The sequence below is a fragment of the Panthera leo genome, chromosome B3 (assembly GCF_018350215.1).
Source record: "Panthera leo isolate Ple1 chromosome B3, P.leo_Ple1_pat1.1, whole genome shotgun sequence".
NCBI classification, from domain to species: domain Eukaryota; kingdom Metazoa; phylum Chordata; class Mammalia; order Carnivora; family Felidae; genus Panthera; species Panthera leo.
Genome location: NC_056684.1, coordinates 82,990,439 through 83,016,523, shown reverse-complemented (window position 1 = coordinate 83,016,523; position 26,085 = coordinate 82,990,439). Strand labels below are relative to the sequence as shown.

Genomic DNA, 26,085 nt, shown 5'->3' with positions numbered 1-26,085 from the left:
CTGAAGCAGTGTCCAGCAATACAGAGTTAGGGCCAACCAACACGACCATCAGCTGACAGAGGGTCAGCCCTAGTACCACACTCATCCATTTGCCCTCTGCCTCGGCAGACCCTCCCCTATACAAAGTTCTGGAGGCCACCCGTAGGAGCCGGCCTCATCGGCACCTACCAGACCAAATACCTCCAGTAAGGTGATTTCAGCTCTCGCTCTGTTCAGGATTGAGTTTCTAGCTTCCTCAGTGTTTTGACTTCTCAGTCTTGCTGACTCTCCAGAGCAAAAGTGAAAGATAAACTTTGGAAAAGTGTTGGGAGAACCCAATTCAGTGTTCTCAATTACCCTCTCCCTATTTCCAGGTGTTACATATTTCAAGGACCTATAAAAGGCTTAGTAGAGAAATCTAGGGCCCCACCACCATAACCACATTCCCACATCTGCCAGTCTGAAGCAAGCCTCCATTAATAAAAAGGATCCTCAAATTGGCAAATGTCACTGAAGACTTAAACTAGGGAGTGACATTTACTGTAGTTGGTGGCTTTGGGACAAAAGCGCCTTTTGCTTCAGCTCAAGCCAATCATCTCTCATCATTTTCTGTAGAGCACGGATTTAACATGCAACCCATCTGTATCCTTATTTGAGAGAGAGCAAGTTGAAGTTTTTCTTTCTTTTTTTTTGTTAGCCAGCTGACCTGCCTTCAAACGTGACAGGCTGCAGGCTGCTCGCTGACCTAACCAATAGGACAGCACGATCGTGACTTAACTCGGCTTGTCTGGAGAAAGAAAATACAGATTTAGTATAAAGAGAAGATATAAACAATGGAACAGTTGGTTATACATTATAGATCGTAATAAATGAAAATATCGAGTGCATTTTCAATGATTAATGTATGGAAACTGTCATCACTTACTGTGCATTAATCAAGAAAAAATGCACACTTGCCGTAGTGGTTAATGTGCAGGCCCGTTGTTCAGCTTTGATAATGTGCATAATAATGCTCGGTATGACAATGAGTTGGGGTAGCTGAAAATTTAGGATGGTTGCAAGTTTGGTGTAGTATTTGGATTAGCATCTTAATCTGTGCCTTGTCAACCTCATCATTACACAAGCCATGCATTTTTTTTTCCAAAACTAGCGAAAATATGGATGTATCTTTTTTTTAATCATTTTTTTAAAAAAATCAAGAGTAATGACCAAGGTACCTGCTTAAACAAATACTACCAGCATTCATTAGTTAGGATGGTTACATGTAAAAGAAATGATGCCAGATAGTAACAAATCCAAGAGAAGTTTATTATGAAAATGGCACCTGCGGATGAAAAAATTAAGTTACATAAAGACAACCATGTATGTGACATGTATGAGAATCTACAAAAGTATAAAAAGAACCCTGTTGTAAATGAAGTATGTACATTTCTGATTTGCAGCATTATCAATGGTCAATGAAAAAAAATGTTTCAAAATAAGCCAGGCACTCAGGAAGTTAGGTCCGGTTAGCTTCACACAAAACAAATGTACCATAGCTGTCGCTTTGTAATGTTTTAATTTTTCTTTTCATATATATTGTAGAGTTGGTAACACTGCTAAGATTTTTACGAACAGAATATCCCTTTCCCCATTATTCAGCTACTTGGCACCAGTCTCCTCATAAAAGTTTTCATATATTTGTACAAGAAATAGTTAAAAACACAGACACAGTCTTCACAGGTAATGAAGTGTTTTTTTTTCATTTTGTAATTTTAAACACTATGGATTTAGACAGCAGCTGTGATTATCTGTTAGTTTAAATCACCAGAAATCATTTTGACACAACACAGAAACATTTATAAAAGGAAAAAAAAAAAACAAAACAGCTGTCTAGCTGTTCTTTGTAGCTGATAGGTGCATTCCTTTGATTGTTCGATAGCTAGAGTAGAGCTTCCAAAATTAATCTTTAAATATCATGACTGGCTTTCTTCACCTTCTAAACCTACTTAAATCCTTCAAGTAACGTCCCTATTAAAATTTGTGGCATTTCACTTCTTTTAGTTATTATTCCACAGTGATGTGGGCCCAACTCATGGAATCACAAAGGTCCTAGAGGAAACCACTCAACACAGTGATATTCAAAGGACAGCCGAATTACTCTATTAGCATTGCACACATAAACAAATATATATGACAAGTCTATATTCCGTTATCCCCTCCCCTGTTGTTTTAAAAAAAATGTTGGTTGACCTTTGAAATAATTTTCTGTCTCACTGGTAATTGCTTTATGTATTGCTCCATCAGCCAACCTGGAAGGAAACCAAAGAAAAGCACCCATTGCTTATATAGGTAGAGCACAAGGGACTCTGGGAATGTTAACAACTGAGGCTATATGGCATCAATTTATTTAATATATCTGAGCATTATTCTTCAGTGCTTTGCGTTGCACTCCAGAAGAAAAAAGTCATACCCAGAACTCCATTGTGGGAAAAAATGGCTCCATTAACCTTGAGCTAGTTAAGAGTCTTTTTATCTCTGAGAATGAAAAAGATTTTGGAGAAGGCGGGGAAAGGAGAGATGGGGGAGGGAGCAGGGGGAGACAAGAGAGGGAGGAAAAGAAAGGAAAGGTTGGGAGAATATACACCAGCAAAGCAACAGCAGGAATTTCAAAAAGTGAAACGGAAGATTCACAGACAGTAGAAGCAGCATAGGGTGACATTACAGAGGAAGGCCACCACACAAAAATCACTAACCCCCAAGAATCACTGATTCACTAGGACTGCAGGAATGGGACTGTACCACTCCGGACTAGAGATAGAGCACAGAGAAGACAAAGGACAAAACAACTACGTTAGCTTAGTATATACTGCATATAGAAACACACATTGAAATTGCAATGGGACTGACAGCCAAGGACACGTACACATTGCACACGTTACAGTTCTCACATCTGTTATTAGATGCCTTAACAAACAGCTGCCAAAAATGGAGTGGAAGAAGAATTTATACTCGACAGTCATTTGGAGTGTTTGACACTACACTGATTTCTGGCAACAAAGACAAAATAGGATATTTTTTTTCTTTTTCTTTTCTTTTTTTCCTTTTTTTCTTTTTTTTTTCTTTTTTTCTTTTTAGTACTTAATGTGCGGTTTTCAGTTGCAGTTATGTTTGAAGCTTATTAACCCATTCTTTAGTTTTAAACCTTACCGGTTTCAACCTAGAAACAAGAGAACCAAAGGGGAAAAAAATTTCATGAAATCAAATCAGTCCCCTAAAAATGCAACCTTTTTTTTTTTTTTTAGCAAGAAATGATAAAAAAAAAACAAAACAAAAACAAAGACATGTTAAATATCCTTTCCTTCTTTTACTCTGAAGTGTTACTGAAGTTGCAAAAATTAGACTCAGTTAGACTGAGAAAAGGGAAAAAAACAAAAAGCAAAACAAAAACCCAGACCAACAAAAGGCAGTATGTACCCAAACTGCTCCTCAAATCAGTTTGATTGAGTTTTCCAAAAGCCCCTTTAAAAAGGGCTTTACTGACCCATTAAATTTAATGTGAGGCTATGTTTGTTAGTTGGGAGGTAAAAAATTTTAAGTCCTGCAGCAAACGTTAATGAGGGCTTTGTCTTAACTAACCAAGGAGACTGCAGCAGCGGGACTCCAGACCAGGACAGAACACGTTATTATTATTTTTTTTTCCCCAAAACCCAGCCCAGGAGCTGCATTTTGTATGAAGACATTACAGATTAATAAATGATAGCACCATGGTTTTAGAAATTAAGTTAATGTTTCAGTAATTAACATTTAGTCCAACTTTTTTTTTTTAAAACATTCTAGTCACAGGCCAGAAATTAAGTTTAAGAACCCAAATTATTTTTATGTGCAAGTAAGAAAATCTTAAAATCTTAACCATAAAAAGAGAATTAAATTCTGCATAAAATTCTAAAATACTATCCCCCCTATCTTTAAAGGAATTAGGAACCAAAACAAAAAACCACCCCATTTCATTTGACTTAGTCAAACAGGGCACATTGTTTATGCTTGTCTCTTTCAATCTTGATCATATCAAGATCTTTAGGAAGAAAAACCCAATGGTTGTCACTTGAGAAATCTCTTGACCACAAGACTGAGTATTCTATGGCAGAGGCATATACAACATTAAAGACATCTTAATAAAGATGCAAAAGGAAAGCAAAACAACCCAACACACATCTTAGAAGGAGACAAAATGGCAGGCAACTGGTCATCTGACTCTCGGAAGGCGAAAAATAAACATATCTTTACAGGAAAGAATAAGTCAAGTTAAAGAAAGAGGGGGTGGAATGGGGGCCGTCGTGGTGAGAGAGGACGCTGACCTGCTCGAATTCAAAGTGCTAGAATTAAAAGGTCTAAACGAAAACGCCGATCGACGATGCCTCCGGGCGGAGCCCTGGCCCGCGCTGGGCGGCGCCTCAGTCCTCCTTGCGCTCCAGAGTCTGTGCCGCGTGGATGCCGTTGCTGTAGACGGGGAAGGGCAGCGTGGAGAAGAGTCCCTCGGCCGTGGTGAACACGTTGCCGGCGGGCATCTGCGTCAGGCTGGCGGCGCTCACGGCGCCGCCGAACGGTCCCGACATGTTGAGCCGGTGCACGTGGTGGTAGAGCATCTCCATGGGCGTCTTGGGGTCGAGGCCGAAGCCGGGGCTGTTAACGTCCACGAAGTTAACAGCGTGCGCGTTGGGCAGCAGGTTGCCCTGCATGGCCAGGGTCACCTCTGCGGGCGCGTAGCGGATGGTGCCGGTGGTGTAGACCCTCTGCGCGGCCGTGCTCGTGGCGGCCAGGGTCCCCGTCACCCTGTGCACCAGCGGGAGCACGACGTTGCCCGCCTGCAACCTCTGCAGCGCCTCCAGGTCCCCAGTGTACAGCAAGGAGTTGGACGCGCTGGGGCCGCTCCCGCTGCCGCCGCCGCCGCCGCCACCACCGCCGCCCCCTGGGTGCTTGTCCCGTGGGGACGCCGAGAGGGGGGGCGACAGCGGGTCGGAGGCGACGGGGGCCAAGGCCGCAGTGGCCGAGGCGCCGAACTGAGTCTTGCGGGCGGCGGCGGCGCCGTCGGCGCCAGGCGGGGTGAGGACCGAGTCGGGGATGGCCACGTGCAGGCCCCCGCCGCCCCCGCCGCCCTGCGGGGACGGGAAGTGCTCCGAGCTGGGGGGCTTGGTCATGCTGTAGGGGGACTCGTTCCTGGAGATCTCCCGGTTGGGCGGGTAGTTCCAGATGCTGCTGTCGTTGTCGAAGTTGATGGGTTCCGAGATCTCCGTCTTGATCTTGAGCACCGAGGCACTGTTGGGGGAGGACAGCAGCCGCGGGGGCTCCACCAGGCCGGCGTCCAGGCCGCCGGGGCTCGACGCGCTGGACAGGCGCCGGCGGCTGGCGCTGCCGCCCTTCTGCCGTTTCCGCCTCTTCTTGCGCTTCTGGTGCTTGCTGGAGGCCTGCGCGCCCGCCTCGCCCGCGCTGTCCGAGTCCTTGGCGCTGTCCGACGTGAGCGACTCGCAGTTCTGCAGCCGCAGGTCCGACTCGCTCTCCACGTAGCGCTCCACCTTGATCTGCATGGGGCCCAGTGCGCCGAAGCCGTCCTCGCCCGCCTTGGGGTTCTCAAAGTCCGAGTGCTCGAAGCTGTCGTCGCTGTCGCGGCTGTCCGGGTTGCTGGAGCTGTGGCCGTCGTCGTTGCAGTTCATGTCGTTGTCGCAGGCGTTGCCCGACTTCTTCCGGTCGGGTTCCGGGTCTTCGCTGTTCTCGGACTGATTACCCTTCTCGTCGGACTTGGAGTTCTCGTTGTCCTCTGCGTGGGGCCAGTGGCCGGAGGTGGCGGCGGCGGGGGAGGAGAGACAAAAGACACCACATTAGCAGGGCAGCGTCCGCGTCGCGCGTGCTGGAGGTGGGGGGCAGGGCTGGGGAGGTGTGTTGGCCCACCTGAGCTGTTCCACCACCTTTGCTACCTAAAAGCCTGGGCTTTCTCTCTCTGGAGGGCCTCGATTAGCTGGGCCTTTACTCAGAGTGTGGTTCATAGACCAGCGGCACTGCATCACCTGGATGCTTCTTTCAAATGCAGAATCCCAGCTTTCCACCCAGGCCTGCTGAATCAGATTCTGTATTTGAACGAGATCCCCCGGTGATTGTTTAGCACATTAACATTTGAGAAGTCCTGCAAAAATATTCAGGGAGTCAGGGTAAATAACCTGGAATAAGATGTCAGTGACACAGAAACATGATGGTATGCAAGGTGACTTTCTACGGACGTCGGCCCCTTCCGTTGAATATTTGTTCATTATTGAAGACCACGCTCCCTATTCCTAAAGTTGTTTTTCTCTATAGTACTTAGCCATACAGGGAATCAGATGGTGCTTATTTTCATTTACTTTGATCTCTTCCTCCAACAAGAATACAGGCTCCACGGGGCAGGGGATTTTTGTCCTTTTTTTTTTTTTTTTGTTCCTGCTAAATACTATGTAAATAAGAAGCAGAGCCTGTCTATTCCAGAACTTCTGCCCTAGGAAAGAACTTTCAAATGAATGCAGTTTAGGATAGGAAAACAATCAAGATCCTCTGTGCTTTTCACCTCCTTCCACTTCCCTGAAGCTTTGTCTGGAGTAGAGGGATATGGGCTCACAGGCCTGGAGAGCAGGTGCCCTAAAGATGGGGGGGCAGGGGTGGTGGGGAACCCTAGCCATCTGGCACATTATAGGGAGAATAGATTTTCCCAGTAACACAACTCAGAAGATTTAGGGACAATGCTGATTTTATAGCTGTGCTGTCATGATTTCGGATGCAGCCTGCACTAGAACTTGGGCGGATCACGTAACTACTTCATTTCCGTGGAAGACGGTGGGTTAGAAGAGGCTCAGGCTTCTTTGCAGCTGTAAAATTCTGTGAAGTTCTGTGCTCCTTGGCTCTAAGTGTGCCTGTGGAGCTGGGGTTGGGGGTTGGAGGAAAGGTACATTTTTAAATTAACTTTCTTGTGTTCCAAAGAGCTACTCAGGGTACTTTCCAAAGAGTCGTTTACCAATGTCATTAACTATCCTGCTTTGGAGGCTCAATCCCAGCTTGGGAAGCATGTGAATATTTCGGGCTCGAAGTTGCAGGCGGTCTTATAGGTAGCAGAGATCGTACTGCCTCTGCTTCAGGTAAAGAGGCCAAAGCTTACTATGGGATTAGGGCACAACTCCTTCTGTGTGGCCAGTGGAGGGCTGACATTGAGTGACTGCTAAATCAGTCTCTCTCTGTATGTTTTCGTGCATACAGGCATATTGGGATGCATGAATTTATGTGTATAAATATATACCTTCACATACATATGCTTATATATACAATATATATGCGTGTATATATACCACATACATATATGTATACACACATCCATGTGTGCACATATGTATGTGGTGGTATACTGATATACATACCTATGTGTACAGAGAGTCTATCAACTTGATGTGACATATGTCTCTCTGAAATTTAACAGTTGCTCTGCCGTCTGGCCATTGCCCACCCCTCATGTTTGGATAGGCAAGCAGTCACTGCAGAACATGGAGAAGTAGTAATACCTGTAATACCTGAGGTATCTTTAGAGTCTGATTCAGAGTCAGATGTCTCCGAAGATTCTGAAGTTTTCTCTGGCAGATGGGGGAGCTGTGCGATATCCATGGGTGTGTCCTTGTACTCGGGGTTACTGCGGGGGAGGGAGGCATTCGTCAGGAGGGCAGACACCCATTCCGCATGGTTTGCTTTTGACCATCTTCTCCCCACTTCCTTGCCCCAAACTTATGGAGTTTAGAGAGTTTAAAAGACTGCACGTGAAATCATTTCTCTGCTCGTTACGGGACTTTGACAGGAGCTTGGATTTCATGTGCCGGGGTACAGCCGCACCCTGCTACAATGACTGAATACCCAAATGCTACAGGAAAGCCACTAAAAAGCTTTTAAATAATCAGGTAGCACTGGGGGCCAGGGAAGTGTGCCGCTTGACATCCCTCCCATCTAACACCCGGGCGGGGGGCGCGCGGCGGGGAAGGGAGGCTGAGAAGTACTCTCAACTATTCCTTCCTATACCTCCTGGTGTGCCCGATCTTCTCTTGGGCTCCTAATGAGTCCGTTGCCTCAGTTCCCTTGTCTTGGTTCCTTGATGGAGCTTCTCAGCTGTTGAGATGGCTCTAAAGCAACTGATGGGGGAGGTGGGGGGGGCGGTGCGCAGAGCCCTCGGCGCCTAATGATCTGACAGATGCACAGGTGCACCTTGGGATGCATGGATTATGGCTACTGAACTGTCAACACACCCATTACAATCACATTTTCAACTGCTCATGTGTACACCTGTGGCTTGTTAAGCTGGAACTCTGATTGCAGCGGGGAGAGTCCTAGTGTGAAAGAGGCCCTAACAGAATGGCTCTACCCCCATTTGCACAAATGTGTTTAATTCTTGTTCTATTTTTAATTCAGAAACAAGCCTCTTCTGGAAAAGAGAGTGTGTTCGGTCAGTTTGCGTTCATTATCTTCTAGAAATGCCACTTCAAGGCCAGCCCAGTGTGGGAGCAATGAGGGCTACTGTAATCTGAAGCCATAAGGAAAGCCTCTGGCCTCAAACTGGAAAATGCTGCTTCTATCCTCCATGATGGCCCAGCCAACCAGAGACTTACAATACAGGATTAAGGATTCATTTGTCAACCTCTAGTGAGATTGCTGTATTGAAGAGTCACTGTTTCAGTAACCACTAAAACTGCCAGTCGCTGGGAGGGTTAATTCACTAAGATGGATCATCAGGCATTTACTCCTTAGTGTGAATTAGCTTCAGTAGCAGAGTTTTCTGTAGATAATCAGATGAGGCTAATGGTGGGAAGGTGGCCTTGGCACTTAGGCCGTCTCTGAACACTCTGGAGTCTGTAATTCTACCAACATGTGAGGGAATAGGAACAAGACTGGCGGAGCAGTCATTTCAGAACAGGGAAGGACCCAGAAGTGAGGGATTCTGAGAAGGAAGAGGTGGCCTGAAAATACTGCTCAGGGAAGAACAAAGAACAGGAATGTGGGAAAGAAAAACAAACTTCAGTGAGCTGCTCTTTTGCTGATATGCAACAGTTGCTATTTTGCCAAGGCCAAGTGCTTTTCTTCTAGATCTTTAGTCTCTAGAAGTGATACCAATGAATGGCAGACATGGTGGGAGTTTTCTCTGCTAAAGCCCATCCATATTGATCTCCTTTGGTCCAGATGCCTTGGGGCTTCCCAAGTCACTTGTCCCTCAACTTGCAGCCTTTCATTATTGAACTCAGGGTGAGTCTTGAGGTCAGCCGGGAGCTGTCTACCATGTCTGAGATTGAGGCTCTTGAGCCTGAAAACTGGTCTTGGGCACCCAAACTGCTTCCTTCCTCTCCTTATGGAAGTAGACGGACTAGAATCACCAAACACTTAGGTGCTTGTATCATTTGATTCCAGGCTAGATCAGTGGTGTGGATCCACAACTGCACGGACTGACACCTCCTTAACCCTTCTCATTCCCTCCATTTGGGGGCAGAGTAGTCATGAGATGGATGAGGCAGTAAGAAAGATCCAGATGGAAAGATATCTCCCTGAACCAGAGTGACAAGCATGTAGATTACTTTAGTAACCTATGTTACATCAGCATGGGGGACAGGTACCTTGTAGTCCGTGGTGCCCCTGTTACTACTGTCTGATTTTTAATAATAATGGGTCTCCTTGGCACAACACCATTTCTGGCTAGCAAAAGAATGTTAATGCCACAATACCTTATTCTATTTTCTCTTTGGCATGTGAGGTTTTTTTTTTTTTTTTTTTTTTTTTTTTTTATATAACCTTCTGCATTACACATAGCCACTGTTCTGTAAACCTCTTTGTAAAACCCATCTTGAGCATATCACAAACACAGGGGAAAGCGTGCATGAAAATCAGGCCTCAGAGAAAGCCACATGAAATACACATACTTGGGCCTTTAGAGAGAATTAATGTAGAGTAGAAGAGGTCAAAAAAGGAAAGAGAAAGTAGATAAATGAAGACTCTTTTAAGTGGCGCACATTAAGGCCCTCTCTAGAGCTATAATCATTAGTGTCTGATTGATATGCTATTGGTAGCAAGCACATTCATGCCTTCAAGTCATTGCCCTCGTACGTGAACACGCTCTGAAGGGTCAGCGTGCTGACGAGCCACGGTTGCCAGCATCTCGGCTCCATTTGGCTGTCTCAAAGAAAAATGGGATTCAGGTACTCCCTGTCTAGATTATCAGCCAAAGGGCACCAACTTCCATTCATAAGACCGATCAGAGGCTTTCCTACTCGGACCGCGTGTGGGTCCTGCTTGGTGGCTTTAAAGCCAAGAGAAGCTCCAAACTGGAAAGACAGTAGTGGGAGGGAGCCAGGCCTAGCATTCTAATAACCTCAGGACAGGATTGGTGGAGAACCTCCCAGAAATCTTGCTGCCCAAAGCAGACCCCCCCGGGGCCATTGCCCTCCGTTTTCTTTTTGCTAGTTTGACTCCAAAGGCAAAAGTAGATGAGGAAGGAGGGAGAAATGGGGTTGTAGACTAGAATTCAGGAAGCTGTTGAGCCTGGCTTCATTCATGGATGTAAACGCGAGGGCACATTAAAATAGCAGTGAAGGGGGGGATCACACAGCATTAGGCAAAAGGAGAGCGCCTTTGTTTATATACTGATATTGCCTTGATTCTGGCAAAGCAGCTCACTTTGCTTACCAAAACTTGAATGCCCCAGGGAATCAGATGCTATGTAATCTGTGTAAGGCTTCAAAGGGATGGAATATAGGAGGCAAATAGTGAACCCTGTCACTTCTTCCCCATGCCCTTTTGCTTAATCTTCTCAAGGATGGGAATGCATGAATGTAGGTTCATGTGGTGGGGAGAAGGTGGTGCTTTCTTGAATGCTTCATCTGTAGGCAAAAGTCTGCATTTGTTTTTTCTTCTAGCCTGAACATTTGTGGGGAAACCAAAGCAATGTCTGTAGAGCTGCCCAAATGTTGACAGACCAAGAATTACTGATAATTTTGTGACTCTGCCCCGGAAGTCCCCTCCAACATAGCTCTGATCTTTGCATATGTCTTTGAATCTTGTGGAAAGAAAAAGCAGAATTTCCACATAATTCCACACCAGATACTGCCAAAAGATAATAAAACATGTCAGCTATTAACCACGGGCTGCATATTTTATAACTGACACAGAAATGAAAAAGAATTAGAAAATATACCTAAGAAGATAATTCACCCAGATGATATTCTTCTCATTTGCGTTCTTGGCATTAATAGCTATGGTGGCACTAGACTGTATCCAAATATATCCTCCATTCTTCTGCATCCAACGATAGTACTTCGTCACACACTGGCCCTTATTCAGCACTGGGGGAAGAAAACAAAACAAATGGAAGGCATTGTGTATTAGGACTGGGACCAAATGATAATCATCTCGGTAAAACCGCCAGCTCAGAAAGGGGAGGTCCCGCACTAATCCAGGGGTGCCCTTCTGTATGCTTAATGTATAATGCCATTAGTAGGACAAATAAAATCAACAATTCAGTGGAGCGAGGGTTACTAGCATTTGTAGCAAGACTTTATTCCATTTTGGGCAGCCATGGTGTGAAGGAAAGAATAAAGGGACTACAAATCTTGTTGGCTCACAGAATACCTAATGTGGTGTGGATATTGTCAATGGGTTTGACGTCAGACACTAACAAAGGAAAATTTGTATGTGATTTATTCATAGCTGCGAGGTAGATCTCTTTGAGATTCCAGATATTTGAATGGTTCCGAAGATGCTTCACCCCTGTCTTTGATCATTTCACCTCAGTGCAAGCAATATCAACCAGTGTCCTCACACATCTGTTCCTTTTGATCTTGTCTAGCAGAATTTATAGTCCATGTATGAACAAAATTTACATTGGTCAGTCAGGGGAAATTCTGGTGGGACTTTCCTGAATGTTGGGACGAAATAAATTCCCCTACCAAGTCAGAGAGAAGCACTAGCCTAAGGGAGGCACAGAATTGACTTGGCTAGAGCCAAACAGAGTGACAGCTCCACACAGGCTCTGAAATATGGCCCCAAATGAAGGAACAAGTAAAAACAATCAGTAATGTGAAACGGTGCCATTAAATACCCACTGAAGGAGAGCTTTAAAATGCAGATGTTAAAAATGATACTTTAACCAAAATCTTGCCAAGTTGAAATTGACTTGATTTGTATCTGGGTACTCCTGAGCTAGTAAAAGGGGAAAGTGCAGTAAATCATCCCCAGAAATAAAGTGCTATGGAAAGGAATGGTTTAAAAGGATGCCGGAAACGTGCAAAACCTGCTGTTATTACTTGGCTAGGAATCTCAGCAACTCCACACCCCCGAAAAAGCGCGCCAGCTGGTTGGCCACTAGAGGGCAGTGTGCACTCGTCCACGTTGCCCACTTTTTGGCATGTCCTTGTCTCCGTCTGCTAAAATGAAAAACCTCTAACTGCTGTAATAAATTTGGCTAAATTAGCTGCTAAATGGTTATCTCAAGTAATATGTATTTGCATTAATCATCTTGCTCTAAACCAGAACAAGCCAGAGTCCTAAAGACGTAGTAAATTCATATTGTCCATTTAATTACGGCTAATAAGTGCTTCATATACAATAGTTTCATGAAGTACATTTTGATTTTTTTTTGGGGGGGGGGTTGGGTGGGTAAAGGGAAGTCACTTTGGAAAAGAGCTGTGTCTTAAGGCTGTTGAAGCTCATCCCGTCGTGTCTAAGCCATTCCTCCTGGCTCCAAAAGTGATCAAAAATCAACCTCCCCGTATTCTATCCATAAACATGTACACTTCGATGTTTTTCTCCCAGTCTCCCCTTTTCTCACAGTGCATTGAACGGGTGGTTGTAAAATTTAATAATTACGTCTTAACAGGTGCTTGAAAAAAGGTTTGCTTTGATGTGTGTTTCAAAAAGTGGCAAGCACTATTCTGAAACTATTCAACAGTTGAGGGTATTTTTAAGGCCCGGAACTGTCACACCTTCTCTTGGTGGCGGGGCTCCACAGGTAGCATTGTACTCTCCTCGTGTCGGCAATTGTAAGTTCTGCCATTCTGCATGCATGGCTTCCCAGGCTACAAAACTGCGTGGTGAAGCTGAAAGCAGTGAAATACTAACTCTGCCATACAGCTCTTCTGTCAAACCATTGTTGCATGCAACAAGATGTGCTTTTATTCAAATCCTCTCAACCTGGTTAACTATTAATAGAGGAATGACGGGTTATGAAATTCTGCCCACTATTTTCACGGAGAAAAACTTCTAGCACCCCAGTCAGCGGTTGGTGCATAATTCTATCTGCTGTGTATCTGGAGAAAGGAAGAATTTCAAAGGGTTCTAGGATTGTTGACAAGGGAAAGAGACTAAGGAGCCCCTTTTTAGAATCCCATGAAGAAAACACTGAGGTGGTAGGCCGGAGAAGCCCAGCCCGTCTGGGGATTGCGGTCTGGAATGTGACCCTACATAGGCAAAATTAAAAAATTATCCCCAGAACCAGACTACAGTGCACAGAAAGGGGGGCAGAGTGAGAAAGGAATTGTAAAGTTAAATGAGAATGGGCAGGATCCACATAAAGATTACCCCCACCGCCATTCCTTATAATACCTTCTCTTACTTAAAAACAAACAAAGAAACGAAATCTCAGTTCTGAAATGCACAGCCAGCAAAACATCTGCCTCCTTGGTGGGCTCCACGTACATGCCGTGAAGGGGGCTGAAAGACTGATGAGAGGGTGTCGTCTTTTGGAGCGAAGGCAATAGGACGCTGGGTCTGATTAAAGTGCATCTGTTTCCTGAGAATAAACACAAATATACTAGGGCCTATGAATCCATTAATGCAGCCTTCTTCATCACCCAGGCCAAGGGCTGTCTAGCAAAGAGAGGAGATCGAACTCAGAGAGGCAGGCTTGGTAGGTCTTCATGTGCGGAAGTGGTTGTGGAAGGACTGACGGGGAAGGGTGGGTGCCCCCTCAGGCTCCTTGGGAAGTCAGGCAGCTCCGTGAGTGCCTTCATTTGCTGTGGTGAACACCCCAAAGCAGGTCCAGGAGCCCCTCGTGGTCGACTGAAGAAAAAAAGTTTGACCTAATCCGTTCACTTGCCCTGGGCCAGCCTGACAAAACCAGTCCTGAGAGGTAAAGGTCCATTCTGGCCTGGACACAGATTATGACTGTTTCCTGAAGATGAGTGTTTTCTGAATGAGACCTCTGTGTGTCAGTGGGAAGCTAGATAGTGAGCGATAGGGCACTGAGTTAGCTTCCACTATAGCAGGAAATGTTGACCAAAATATTGCCCTAGTTGTTTTTGTTGTCCAGGAGGTCCCATAAAAAGAAATATCGATGGAATTTTGCTTCCTTTAAAATGAACAAGGAGGGGCGCCTGGGTGGCTCAGTCGGTTAAGCGGCCGACTTCCGCTCAGGTCATGATCTCGCACTCCGTGAGTTCGAGCCCCGCGTCGGGCTCTGTGCTGACAGCTCAGAGCCTGGAGCCTGTTTCAGATTCTGTGTCTCCCTCTCTCTGACCCTCCCCCGTTCATGCTCTGTCTCTCTCTGTCTCAAAAATAAATAAATGTTAAAAAAATTTAATTGTTAAAAAAAATGAACAAGGAGTAATTTTTGCTTGGGGCTCCAGAATATAAATTTATGACTTTGGGATGAAGCTTCTTTCTTTAAAAAAAAAAAAAATCTTACTGGCAAATCAGTTGGATCATTCCAGCTGCGCCAGAGGCAGGATCTGACAGCTTTTTCTGAGCTCATGTGGTCCTAATCAGCTCAAGAAGAAAAGCCACCTTGGTGCCAGTTTGAAAGAGATTTTTAGTTTGTAATACATTAGACAACTTGAAAAACACAAAAACTTTTTCACTTCTCTTTAATCTAAGGGCTGTTTTTATTTGTGAGTTTTAGCTTTAGATAACTGAGAAAAATGAGAGAATGTTTGTGTCAGGTTATTTCCTGAAATCCCTTTTGTGGGGAAAATCCAAAGAGCGCATGATGTAAGTTACTTGATATGGAAGTCCTTAAAAAAAGAGCTAACTGTCCCTTGAAAAGAGATACACGCTCAACAGACCAAAGACCTGAGGAGTAAATTCATAACACTGTGCTCAAACTATAAAGAGAAGAAGCACAGAGAGAAAGAAAATTTATTTACGTGGATCATAGTTTTCATTTTATACCATGATATGGTCTGAGTACTTTTAACACATAACCTGGCATCTGCCCTTTGATTTATCCCAAAGTTTGCTTTTTGACATCCAAAACTTTTGCTAGAGCAGCCTGTGTGTCGCTCACTGGATTCACTGATCACATCTCTAGATGCGATTCACTTACAACATCTCTAGAATTATGTCTTTAAAGTTGTACCAGAGGAACCGGTTTTTCTTTAAGGATCTCAAAACATCTCAATGGCCTTTTCTGAGCTCTTAAAAGGTAATCATGAAGATGCGGGGAGGATGGGTGCAGTTTTTCCCAGGTTCGCTTGCAATCTCGAATGTTCCCAGGCATAATTTGGAGCGCCTCTGCTACCACGCGAGAACTTGTTTCTTTTACTCTGAAGTCTAGGGCAGAACCAATCATTCTCAGTAGCTGTTGCTCTGAGGAGAACCAAGAAGCGGTCATCCGCACCCCCCCACCTTCCAGGCCAAAGGTGCCTGTGAGTTATAGACTGTGCTCTTCAGAGGACAGAGGTGAGACCCACATTTGTGACAAGACTGTAACAAAAGAGACTTGGCTCCTCCTGGTTGAACTGCTGCAATCCTGCTTGGTTGGCAATTTTCGGCTATTAGTGTCCAAATATCACCCACCCCTAACGGTGAAGGGAGTGGCAAATACAGTTTAATCAAAAGAAAACTGCAGAGAACTTCCATTTTAGGACACGTGACCTGTTGTGTCAAACACACGCTTCCCCCTTCCCCTCCCCCAAAGGCTGGATGCTCAGTTTTATTGAATATTGTTCAAAAATGTCACCTGGTCTCTTGGTTTGAGCTTCGTGGCAGGCGTGCAAGAAATGGTTGCGCTTGTGGAGGAAAACTCCTCTCCCCGCTAAACCTGACGGACTCTTGCTGAAGCGCACATCCATGGCTCAGCACACAGTCACCAAACAGAGGGATTTCAGTTTTCCTTGGGAAAACTTTGTCCACAGAAATAGACTGATGATTGAAAGGACATAAAGGAAGCCTGTGTCTGTGGCAGGAACATAATTCTGTTAGTAAATCAAAACAAATCAGTACAAGTTTGCCTTCAGAAATATGGAGAAAAAAAGAGAACATGGTCCCTTCCTGTTGGGCTGTTCTACCAAATCAAAGCCAAAGATTCTAAATAGTGAGTTACTTGTGTCTTAAAAAGAAGGAAGCAGTCTAATTCGGTTTGAAGAGGAGATGAACACATATCAAAAGCGGTCTTTTAGCGAAGTGTCTCACAAAAGGACATTTTAGGGGTTTGCATATGCATTAAAAAGCTGCAATACTTGGCGTATTCAGGTAAGTATAGAATAAATAGGAAATGGTGAGATCATCGGAGATTGCACACTTCACATTCACACAGCTGAACAAAGAGCTTCATTATCGTCATGGCGATATGAGGACGCATCTGCGGCGCCATTCACCCCTCCTGGAGGTACCTTCATCAGTGGCTGCAGAGAATGGAGAAGGGGTGCCTTCTCTCAGGAACTCCAGTGTTATTTCTGAATTCACTAATATGGACGGTGTGCAAGTAAGGGGGTGTGTGCACTAGAATCACACTTTCGACTTAACACCCACAGTTGGGTGCTTAGCTGTAGCCACTGGTTTTCTTTCTACATTCACAAAACTGGCAGATGAAACATGAAAAAGAATACTGACTCTTTAATCTCTGCTTCTCCACCTAAGGCCCAAGGCAGGCTGACAGGGAACTTCATTCTGGAAACAGGACTTTTTTTTTTTTTTTTTAAATTCTGGATTACTTTTTCCTCTGCTTTTGAAAACTGTGGGCTATAGGGGGATGAACCTGACATAGACTTAAAACAGGAACAAGTTTCTTTATCTAAAAGTTATAGTCCTTGATGCTTACAGGAAGGTCATTTTCAAAACCCACAGGAGAAATAGCATTAGAGGCAGAAACTGTGCATGAAGCGCTTTATTTACTTGCAACACAGACCGTTTTTCATTTGGAACTGCTCATAGGATCAACCAAGGCTTTGATGCTGTGCAGACTTTCCTATAGATTTTGCAATTAGTGAGTTAGATGTCTTAAATAGCAGGCATCCACAAATTGGTTTTCAGTGTGTGTGTGTGTGTGTGTGTGTGTGTGTGTGTGTTGTGAATCTCTGTGCTGAGCAATATTTGGTAAAGTTTAATGATATTTGGTACTTAACGTGAGTTACGAGCTTGAGGACAGAAGACCTGTGGATGTTCCGTGAATGACGATGCATCATCTATGGATTTTCCCCCTAATACACTAATGACAGGCCCTGCTTGAGTTGCTATCTGTGTGATTTATAACCTCAGAAGAGGTTTTTTCCTATACCACTGCCAATTGATAGATTTTTATTAACTGTTAATATTGAATCATGCAGAGAAAACTTTTCATTGATTTAGGACGTGTCAATTTGTTAAGTTTAAAAAATAAAGTCTCCTTTTTCTTCATGATAATGTACTGAATTGGAGACCAAGCCTTTTAAACACTGATGGTATCGTGTTCTAGGACAGGAAAAATCAAAGTGATGGTTGGCATGAGTGACATTTGAGATCTCAGATTTTTTTTCAAGCTTGCTTTCAGTTCAGCCAGAGTTTCTGTACCACTCATTCCTGCCCTTCTTGACCTAAAATAGTCAGGGACGGTATTTCTTAGCCCTTATACTTAAAATTTTTTTTTGGTGGGGATTTGCTATATAAAGGGAAACAGTGAACTCTTGAGCATGGAAATAAGAAAAATTTACAGCTAGGAAATGAAGGAAATGGTGGATTTATTCACTCACTCAATACTCCTTTGAGTGCCTACTCTGTGCGAGGCACTGGGGGATCTCAAAGTAAGCAAAATTAGGTGCTGGCCCTGTCCCCCTTTTAGCCTCAGTCACGGTAATTCCATTTCCTTACCAGTGATTGGTTTAGGTTTGGAATACAGTGAGACCCACAGGGAGGTCTCTCTCTTGTTGGGAATTAATGGGAAAGTTTTCTTTATTCTGAAAAAAGGACTTACCTCAATGTGCCTTTCTATGGGAGACAGATACTTTGCATTTTCACTAAGAAACTTAAAACCGTGGTCACTCTTAGGGCAAGTGGTATGTGGGTCTGACCTGGTCTGGGTGAATCTTTTACCTCCCTTTAAAAATGAAGTATTGGCAAGGTTAAGCTGGAATGTAGGCAGAACTAAAAAAAGGTAAAAGGATGAGGTTGGATCTTAGATTTATTTTATGTCTCTTGTGGACCCTGTGTTTCTGGATGGGGTTGTTTTACGAAGCGCACTAAACATCTTGAACAAGAGATAGATGAGTAGTGAGGCATAGGTACACAGAAACCAATGTTTGGTAAAAACAGGAGTATTTAAAGGAGCCCAGACAAGTTTCATTTGTTCACCTGTGGTGTAGATTTTCAGAAACCGAGATACTTGGTTGTGAAAACGTTACAGATGCTCCCCTGTAGCAGGCATCGTTGACTGTCCACTGGACAGCTATTCTTTTTTTTTTTTTTCCCAGTGTTATTTAGAAATAATGGACGTACATCCCTGTGTGAGTTTAAACACACAGCATGATGGTTTGATTTACATAGATTATGAAACAATGATTTCAACAGGATCAGCTAACATTCATCTTCTCATATAGGTAAATAAGAAGAGAAAGAGGGAGAAAGGAAAGCAATGTGCTCCTTTTGAACTCGTAAGATTTACTCCTGACAACTTTCCTCTAGCTCCTGCAGCAGTCATCATGTTGCGTATTGAATGGCTTTTCTACCACTTGTCTCCCAAGTCCCAGTGGGGACGAACTTTGATTGTTTAAACCAGTCATGGCAATTCCATCTGGTGGGTGACTCTGGCATGGGCATTTGATGAAATGCTGGACAATGAGACATAAGGGGGCTCCTCTCTCCTGGAGGGCCTCTAAGAGTATTTTCTTTCAAGAATGAACACAAAATAGTGACTGACCCTTTCCTGACTTTGGACATTGTCTTGTGGGGAACTGGTGATGGGCAGTGCCACAGCTGTCTTTGGGTCATGAAGAGAAACTTGAGACGATTACAGAGAAAGCTGAACTCATTTTTGCCTGGGTTTTCTGTTACTTGTAACCGGATACATTCTAGTTGATGTGCCCCACCAAAAATTCTAGGAAGCCAGAGGGGATGTGGAGTTCATAAAGAGGTTCAAATGACCTGATCCTTAGTTAACACTAAATTAATGTAAAAACCATTGTAATGTTTATTTTTGAGAGAAAGAGAGAGACAGAGCGCAAGCAGGGGAGGGGCAGAGAGAGAGGGAGACACAGAATCCGAAGCAGGCTCCAGGCTCTGAGCTGTCAGCACAGAGCCCGACGTGGGGCTCGAACCCACAAACTGTGAGATCATGACCTGAGCTGAAGTCTGGCGCTCAACCGAGTGAGCCACCCAGGTGCCCCAATGTAAAAACCATTGTATGCTAAACACTTACACAAATTAAATCCTTATGTCACTCATTTGTGTTCAACAAGGAAAAGTTTGAGGTTTTCTGAGATAGTCAAGGTATCATTAAATCAACATTTTAAGGAAAGTAGTTATAACACATATAATGGGGGGTGGGGGGGGAGGGGGCACCTGGGTGGTGCTTGGGTGGCTCAGTTGGTTAAGCATCCAACTTTGCCTCAGGTTATGATCTCATAGTCCTTGAGCCCGTTTCACATTCTCTCTCTCTCTCTCTCTCTCTCTCTCTCTCCCCCCCCCCCACCTCTTGTGTACCCACACCCCCCTCTCTCTCAAAAAACAAACATTAAAAAATTTAAAATAATTAAAACTTATAATGGCATCTTGTTCTTCATTTTGTATAAAGTACAAGAAGTAATGGAATTCATCTTATTTAGGTTGATTTAGGTTAAAATGGATGTTTTAGAAGTTTGTTTGTTTTTTTTTCTGAATGTGTTTTATAAGAGCAATGGGTCATTTTCTCTCAAATATCACATGTTTCCTTTTATGATAATAAAAGCTACTAATTGAAATAGTAATAAGGAAAAGCCCAAGGATCCATGTTAGGATTTCATTAGAATAGATGAGTCCAATTGAAGTTCTGGCTTACTTCCTGGGCAGAGAGGAAAGATCGTGTGTGGTATCATTCTGTGTCCTTTTCTTTCTTTCTTTTTTAACGTTTATTTATTTTTTGAGAGACAGAGACAGAGTATGAGCTGGGAAGGGGACGGAGAGAGAAGGGGAGTCACAGATGCCGAAGCAGGCTCCAGGCTCCAAGCTGTCACCACAGAGCCTGATGCGGGGCTCGATCCCATGAACTATGAGATCATGACCTGAGCTGAAGTTGGCTGCCTAACTGACTGAGCCACCCAGGCACCCCATTCTGTGTCCTTTTCTATGCTCTGGAATGTCCCCGACCCTACACCTCTGCCCATCTGCCACCTTGGCTTCTTGCCATCTTCTTTGAAGTTCCAGGGAAGATATGCTACCTCTGGAACTTCTCGTCCTCCCTTCCTGCCCCCCATCTCTGGGGTTTCAGTGTTTTGTTTATACTTCTCAATAGGAGTGCCTTGGTGGCTCAGTCGGTTGAGTGTCCAACTTCGACTTCGACTGTCATGATCTCACGGTTCGTGGGTTCAAGCCATGTGTCAGGCTCTGTGTTGACAGCTCAGTGCCTGGAGCCTGCTTCAGATTCTGTGTCTTCCCCTCTCTCTGCCCCTCCCCCACTCATGCTCTGTCTCTCCCTCTTTCTCTCTCTCTCAAAAATAAACAAACATTAAAATAAGATAAAAAAATATACATCTCAATAGTCCTCATTTTACGCCACCTTTCCAAAATTGGTTGTTTTCATGCTATGGTCCCTACTAGTATGTAAGCTCCCTGAAGGTAGAGACCACATCTTAGTTATTTTTGAAACCTTACTGCAATACCACAAAGCTATACAGTAAGTACTCAGAGATTTTAGATGAACTTGAACAGGGAAAATTTTTGTATTCACATGTGCAACAAGCACATGGGAAAAATGTTAACCTGGGGAAAAAACTGAAGACCTCCTTTTGCTTACATGTTGACGATTACTTCCATTTATACTCTCTTGAATATCAGTGGAGAAGGCTAATACCTGACATCTTTGTAAAGAAGTCCTTCTCTTTATCAAGTAATCACATACTTGTTTCATTTGAGCACTGACCGAGATACCCTCGGTAGCCAATTCCCTACTTCTATTTTACTGTTATTCACAAGATTCAGCCAACTGAAGAGGAAAATGAAGCCATTAAGATTGTTAGTCAATTTGTATTTACTTCATGTAAGACAAGAATGCCTTCTAAATGCTAGTATAGTCCATCCTTCTCAAACGTTAACCTGAATGGGAGTCCACTGGGGATCTTGCTCACTGCAGATGAGGATTCAGTTAGCTGGGGGTAGGCCTGAAATTCTGTATTTCTATAAACGCAGGGACCAAGGACACTCAGCTGATAGTTAGGCCCTTGCTGATCTCTGTTCTCTTCCTGCCTTTAGACTGGAAAAGCCAAAATCCATACTTCCTCAAAAAGAAAAAAAATAAAAAGACATAAAATAATACTGGCAATTCACTTCTACATAAAAACCTGACTTTATTTCTTCTCCATGTGAGCATCTTTTTTGGTTAATGGACAGGCACACGACGTGGGCTGACTTGGCTTCTGAAAAAAGTCTGACACGGTAGCTATTACATATATTTCTTTTCATGGGCATTTCCATATTCATACGGAAGAAGAGGAAAAACTCATTTGCTTTGGGAAAAAGTCCAACCAATGATCAGGTTGCAGCTAAATCCCTGAAGGCCCAGCCCCGAAAAAGGCTAAGATCGAAAGATAGAAAAAAAAAGTCCCCTGTGCTATTTGCACTCGGCCCACCCACCAAACTTTGTGCCTTCCTTTCTCCCTTCATTGCAGCTTCCTTTACTGTGTGCAATGGCTGCATACCCAAATCAACAATTAAATTCCCCCTTTGTTTGCGTGGCAGATGACAAATGCATGGAGGACATCTTGTGTTTCCGAGGCAGGCAGGGCACTTACTTTGATTGATGCTCGGTTGTGGAAAAAAATGAGCTGGGAAGGAATTACAATGGAGGGCCTGCAGACTGGAAGGGGATATACTAATTAGTCCTGCATTAAGCAGTCGGCTTGCATTTGGCGATGAGACGCCTTCAGGAGGGAAGCGTAGGGGTTATTGATGCAAAACAGCATGCATTGCATTATGCCAGGTAGCTGTGTATTACTTTTGTTAAGAAGGATAAAATTTTGTAATTGAGAAATAAATGCTTAGGCTACTGTATTTTTTTTTCTTTTTTAACATCCTCCAAATATATTGGGCAGCCCATCCTTTTGTAATTCTACGAGATCTTGTAGACAAGGCAGAAGTCCTTCTTTCTTTGTGAAATAACTCTTACAGAGTTTCTTCATCCTGGTTAAGGTTCTAGGAAGGGAAAACTGCTACCAGTTCTATACTTTCTGGCTCCTTTTCTCTAAAGTCCCACGGCTGCAGAGCCCTGAGCCTTGCTAGTGGAGCACGACATTGTAAAGGGAAGTTTCTCTCTGCCACTCTTTCCAGGTTTTAGAAACATTGCTGATTTGACCTGGAAAGGACCCTAGGGGTATCTCAAGACAAATTCAGCAACTTCTATAGACAGAAGGCTGGACTAAAAGGGACGAAAGAGAGATGCAAAATATGTTTCTCTGTTCGGTTTAGCATTTGTGGTTTGCCCTTCTATTTTGGGCTAAAGGCAGGGCGAGAGTAGTAGATGGCTGCACTAGCTAACCGGGATCTGGGACTCCAGGGAGACCTGACTGGTCATCTTCAGGCCAATACTTCCTGAGCAATGGAGAAGTGGAGAGTGTGATAGGCAAAGATGCTCAAATAATCGCTTATATGAGTAGTTTAAAATTCAAACCGTGGAATGGTGATTTGGTCAATTTGGCCTGGAGAATCAGTGAAATTGGGTTCAATGACTCCAGTAAGGTGGTGTAAGGAAAACAAATCAGAGGGGTCTTTGGTCACAGTGTGAAAGAAGAGGGCCTACAACCCCCTTGGTTTTAGAATCCCAGTAGGATTTCACTCACCCACCATGTTGGTAAGGATAATGCGATTCTTACTGATTGTTTATGTTGGAAGCTAGTGTGAACTATCGGGCCACTCATGTTAACTTGGTGGGAGAGTGAGTGGTCCGGAGTTCTTGGTTCAACTGATGAAAGTTGTCAATTCCTGATGGAGCTGAGATTCCCCTCTACTTTTCTTATTCTAGAGACAAGTTCATCTATGGATTTACAGATGCCTAAGCTGGGAGAAAGATATAAGTGATAAAAATAGCATTCTGAGTTCTCAAAGACTATTGAGTCTTTTATTTTAAAGTTTTATCTGTAAACCGGAGTGTAAGACAGATATCAAACTATCAGAAATATCAGATGGCTAAAACCTGCCTTTCATGCACAGAAACAGGAATTGTGCCAATAGCTCTAGGAAGAAAAGCTAAATAGTTAATGTAGTTTATTTTTTAACCACCCCTTTGTTTTAGAATTCTATCTTATTCCTGAGCCGATTCTCTGTCACCGTGACCTTCTCCCGCCAAGAAGGTACAGTTGAGGCATCCTTCAGTAATAGCCTAGGGCTTTGGACGAGCAGGATACTGCACTGGCATTTTGCCTTTTCTTCCAATGTTTACACAACCAAGACTTATTACATGCTCTGTCATTTTGTTACTGGGCTGGCTTTGGTTTGAGAATTAGGTAAACATCAGACATTCCATCACACAATTTTAGACTCAATCTTACTTTATAATGATGTTAATGTTTATTGTACAAAGCGAGATGCATTTGTATATTTTAGCATTTTATTTCAGTCACAGAATGCAAAACCTGACATTGGCATCAGTTTGATTTGTGTGTGTGTGTGTGTGTGTGTGTGTGTGTGTGATTGAAGATATTAAGCACTACAAGAACGTTGAAATTTCAATCTGATTAGGATCAAAATTCTTCAGGATCAAAACACTCCTTTTCCTCCCCCTACAGTTTTACTAATTGTGTGCTACTTGACATTGTGGAGTTATTCCACAGCATGATAGCTAAATATGTGAAGTGTATTTTACTGTGCGGAATTATCAGCTCATTTTATTTGTTTTTCATGTGTTTGAGGTTATTAAAAGAACTTAAAATTAGAAGTCGTGTGTATGAGTTGAAAGAGTGAACTCAATCATTGTTAGTAGGCTAAATCATAAAGCAATAGCCAGTATGTCAATATCAAGTAATGAAAAAAATCACAGAATTTAAAAGCATACCTTCTCTGTTTATTAGTTGGCAAGATACCAGAAAAATTAGGAGACTGGTACAATAGTGAATGGTGGAGTTGTTTATTTTCAGCACTTGCAAATTATTCTGGTTACTGAAAATGAGATAAAAGTAGATTGGAAAAGAATGGCATCAGACATATTTGTTGGAGACCTCTGCTTCATGGGAAGAAATGAATTGCCCTAGCTCACTGTTCCTGAGGAATTGTGTTTCTTCAAGCTGTAAATCAAATCCCAGAGAGATAGCATGACGTTTTCCAAATAATAACTGAGGATGACATAGTTCTTTTTTGTCAGCATCAGGTTTCTGAAGTTAGACCTCAATTAAGATTCCAAAATGAAAAAGCACCCTTCACCCCCCACACGCATGGTGCATGACAGTGTCCTAAAAACAGTATATTCATTTTTAAAGTCTGGATCTCTGGCATATATCAGTCCAAAAATATATCTATAGCCTCCTCCAAAGATCCTGATTTTTCTCCATTTTCTCTAAATTCCCAGCTAAAAAGAACCTGATGTTTCTTTTCAGGAAGCAGCATCATTTTTTTCCCCCAATTAATTGAAGAGCCATCTGCTTCTGCGATGCACAACACCCATTCATTCTTAGCAACAAGTGTGTTCCCCAAATCCCTGGTGTGCAATACCAAGGCACGCACTCAGTGTTGGGAGTAGAATCTGCTGGAGAGCAGCCTTGCAGGCAGGCTTTTCCCAGAGACGTGATGTATACAAAATTTGACACTGAACTTGGTCCCACATCAGTGTTGCTAATGCACGGTTAAAAGGCAGCACAAGATGCTCACACTTCGAGGCTTTGGCGGGCTTACTGTCTTGCCATTATGCTTTTGAAGATGCGAGTTTAAAATGAGCAAACAACAGCAAAGGGCAGGACAGACCTGAGCCAGCTCTCCTCAACCATGGCAAGAAAGGGGCGGGGGGAGGAAGTAAATTACAAAGGCCACCCGGCTAGCATTTCTACATAAAACCTTGACCATCACGCTGTAGTATTTCATTGGTGGCCCTTGCCTGTATTTAAAACCAGAGTTCAAAACTGGGTTTAGAACATTCTAGGAAGATGAGCTGGTTGGCCCCTCATCTTTTAGGAAGACTCTACTGATTGGTCATAAAAAGGACCTCTTGTGGGAAAAGGGGCAGCCTCTTGCTAAGAGGTTCAGTAGTCTAGTGCCTTATGCTTCATGGGATTGTCCGAGGCCCTCAACACACGGTGTAAACGGCCCGGCTGAATGTGATGAGGAAAAGCTGCATGGGACCCGGTGTGGGAGTTTCTGCTTGGACCTGGCCAGAACACCATGGGTCCTTCTTTCTTCCAATGCCAAAAAAGGTACCTTGGATATCAGCTTGTGAGTCAGGAGCTGGGAACCAGACTCAAACAGCTGAGATGAGTTTCCCTCTCCTGGGAGTTGGGAGACGGAGGTAAGTTTTCCTTTGAATAACCCTCTTTCCAGAAATACAGTGAAAAGACACTGCCTTTGAGAGCTGCTGTATCCACACGACGTGCTCTGCCACTGTGTCCCAGCTCCCCTGGGCCTCAGTTTTGCGGTTAGTCAAGTAGGAATTGTTAAAGTCTCTGGTCTATTTGAACTTGTCTTCTCCCTTGTATCTCTTGAAACAGAGACCACACATTTCAGAGTGGAACTTGC

The 26,085-nt window shown here is 43.7% G+C and overlaps 1 protein-coding gene across 1 annotated transcript in view; it reads right to left on the bottom strand.

The window, feature by feature from the left end:
• Positions 1 to 26,085, bottom strand: part of NPAS3 (neuronal PAS domain protein 3) — an 867,685-nt gene that overhangs the window by 13,849 nt on the left and 827,751 nt on the right. The window contains exons 10-13 of the mRNA XM_042942953.1: positions 11,192 to 11,339; positions 7,533 to 7,657; positions 4,317 to 5,773; positions 686 to 766 (exon numbers count right to left, since the gene is read on the bottom strand). Of these exons, the coding sequence (XP_042798887.1) occupies positions 4,413 to 5,773; positions 7,533 to 7,657; positions 11,192 to 11,339 (1,634 nt within the window). The 3' untranslated portion in view covers positions 686 to 766; positions 4,317 to 4,412. The remainder of the gene's footprint in view (positions 1 to 685; positions 767 to 4,316; positions 5,774 to 7,532; positions 7,658 to 11,191; positions 11,340 to 26,085) is intronic.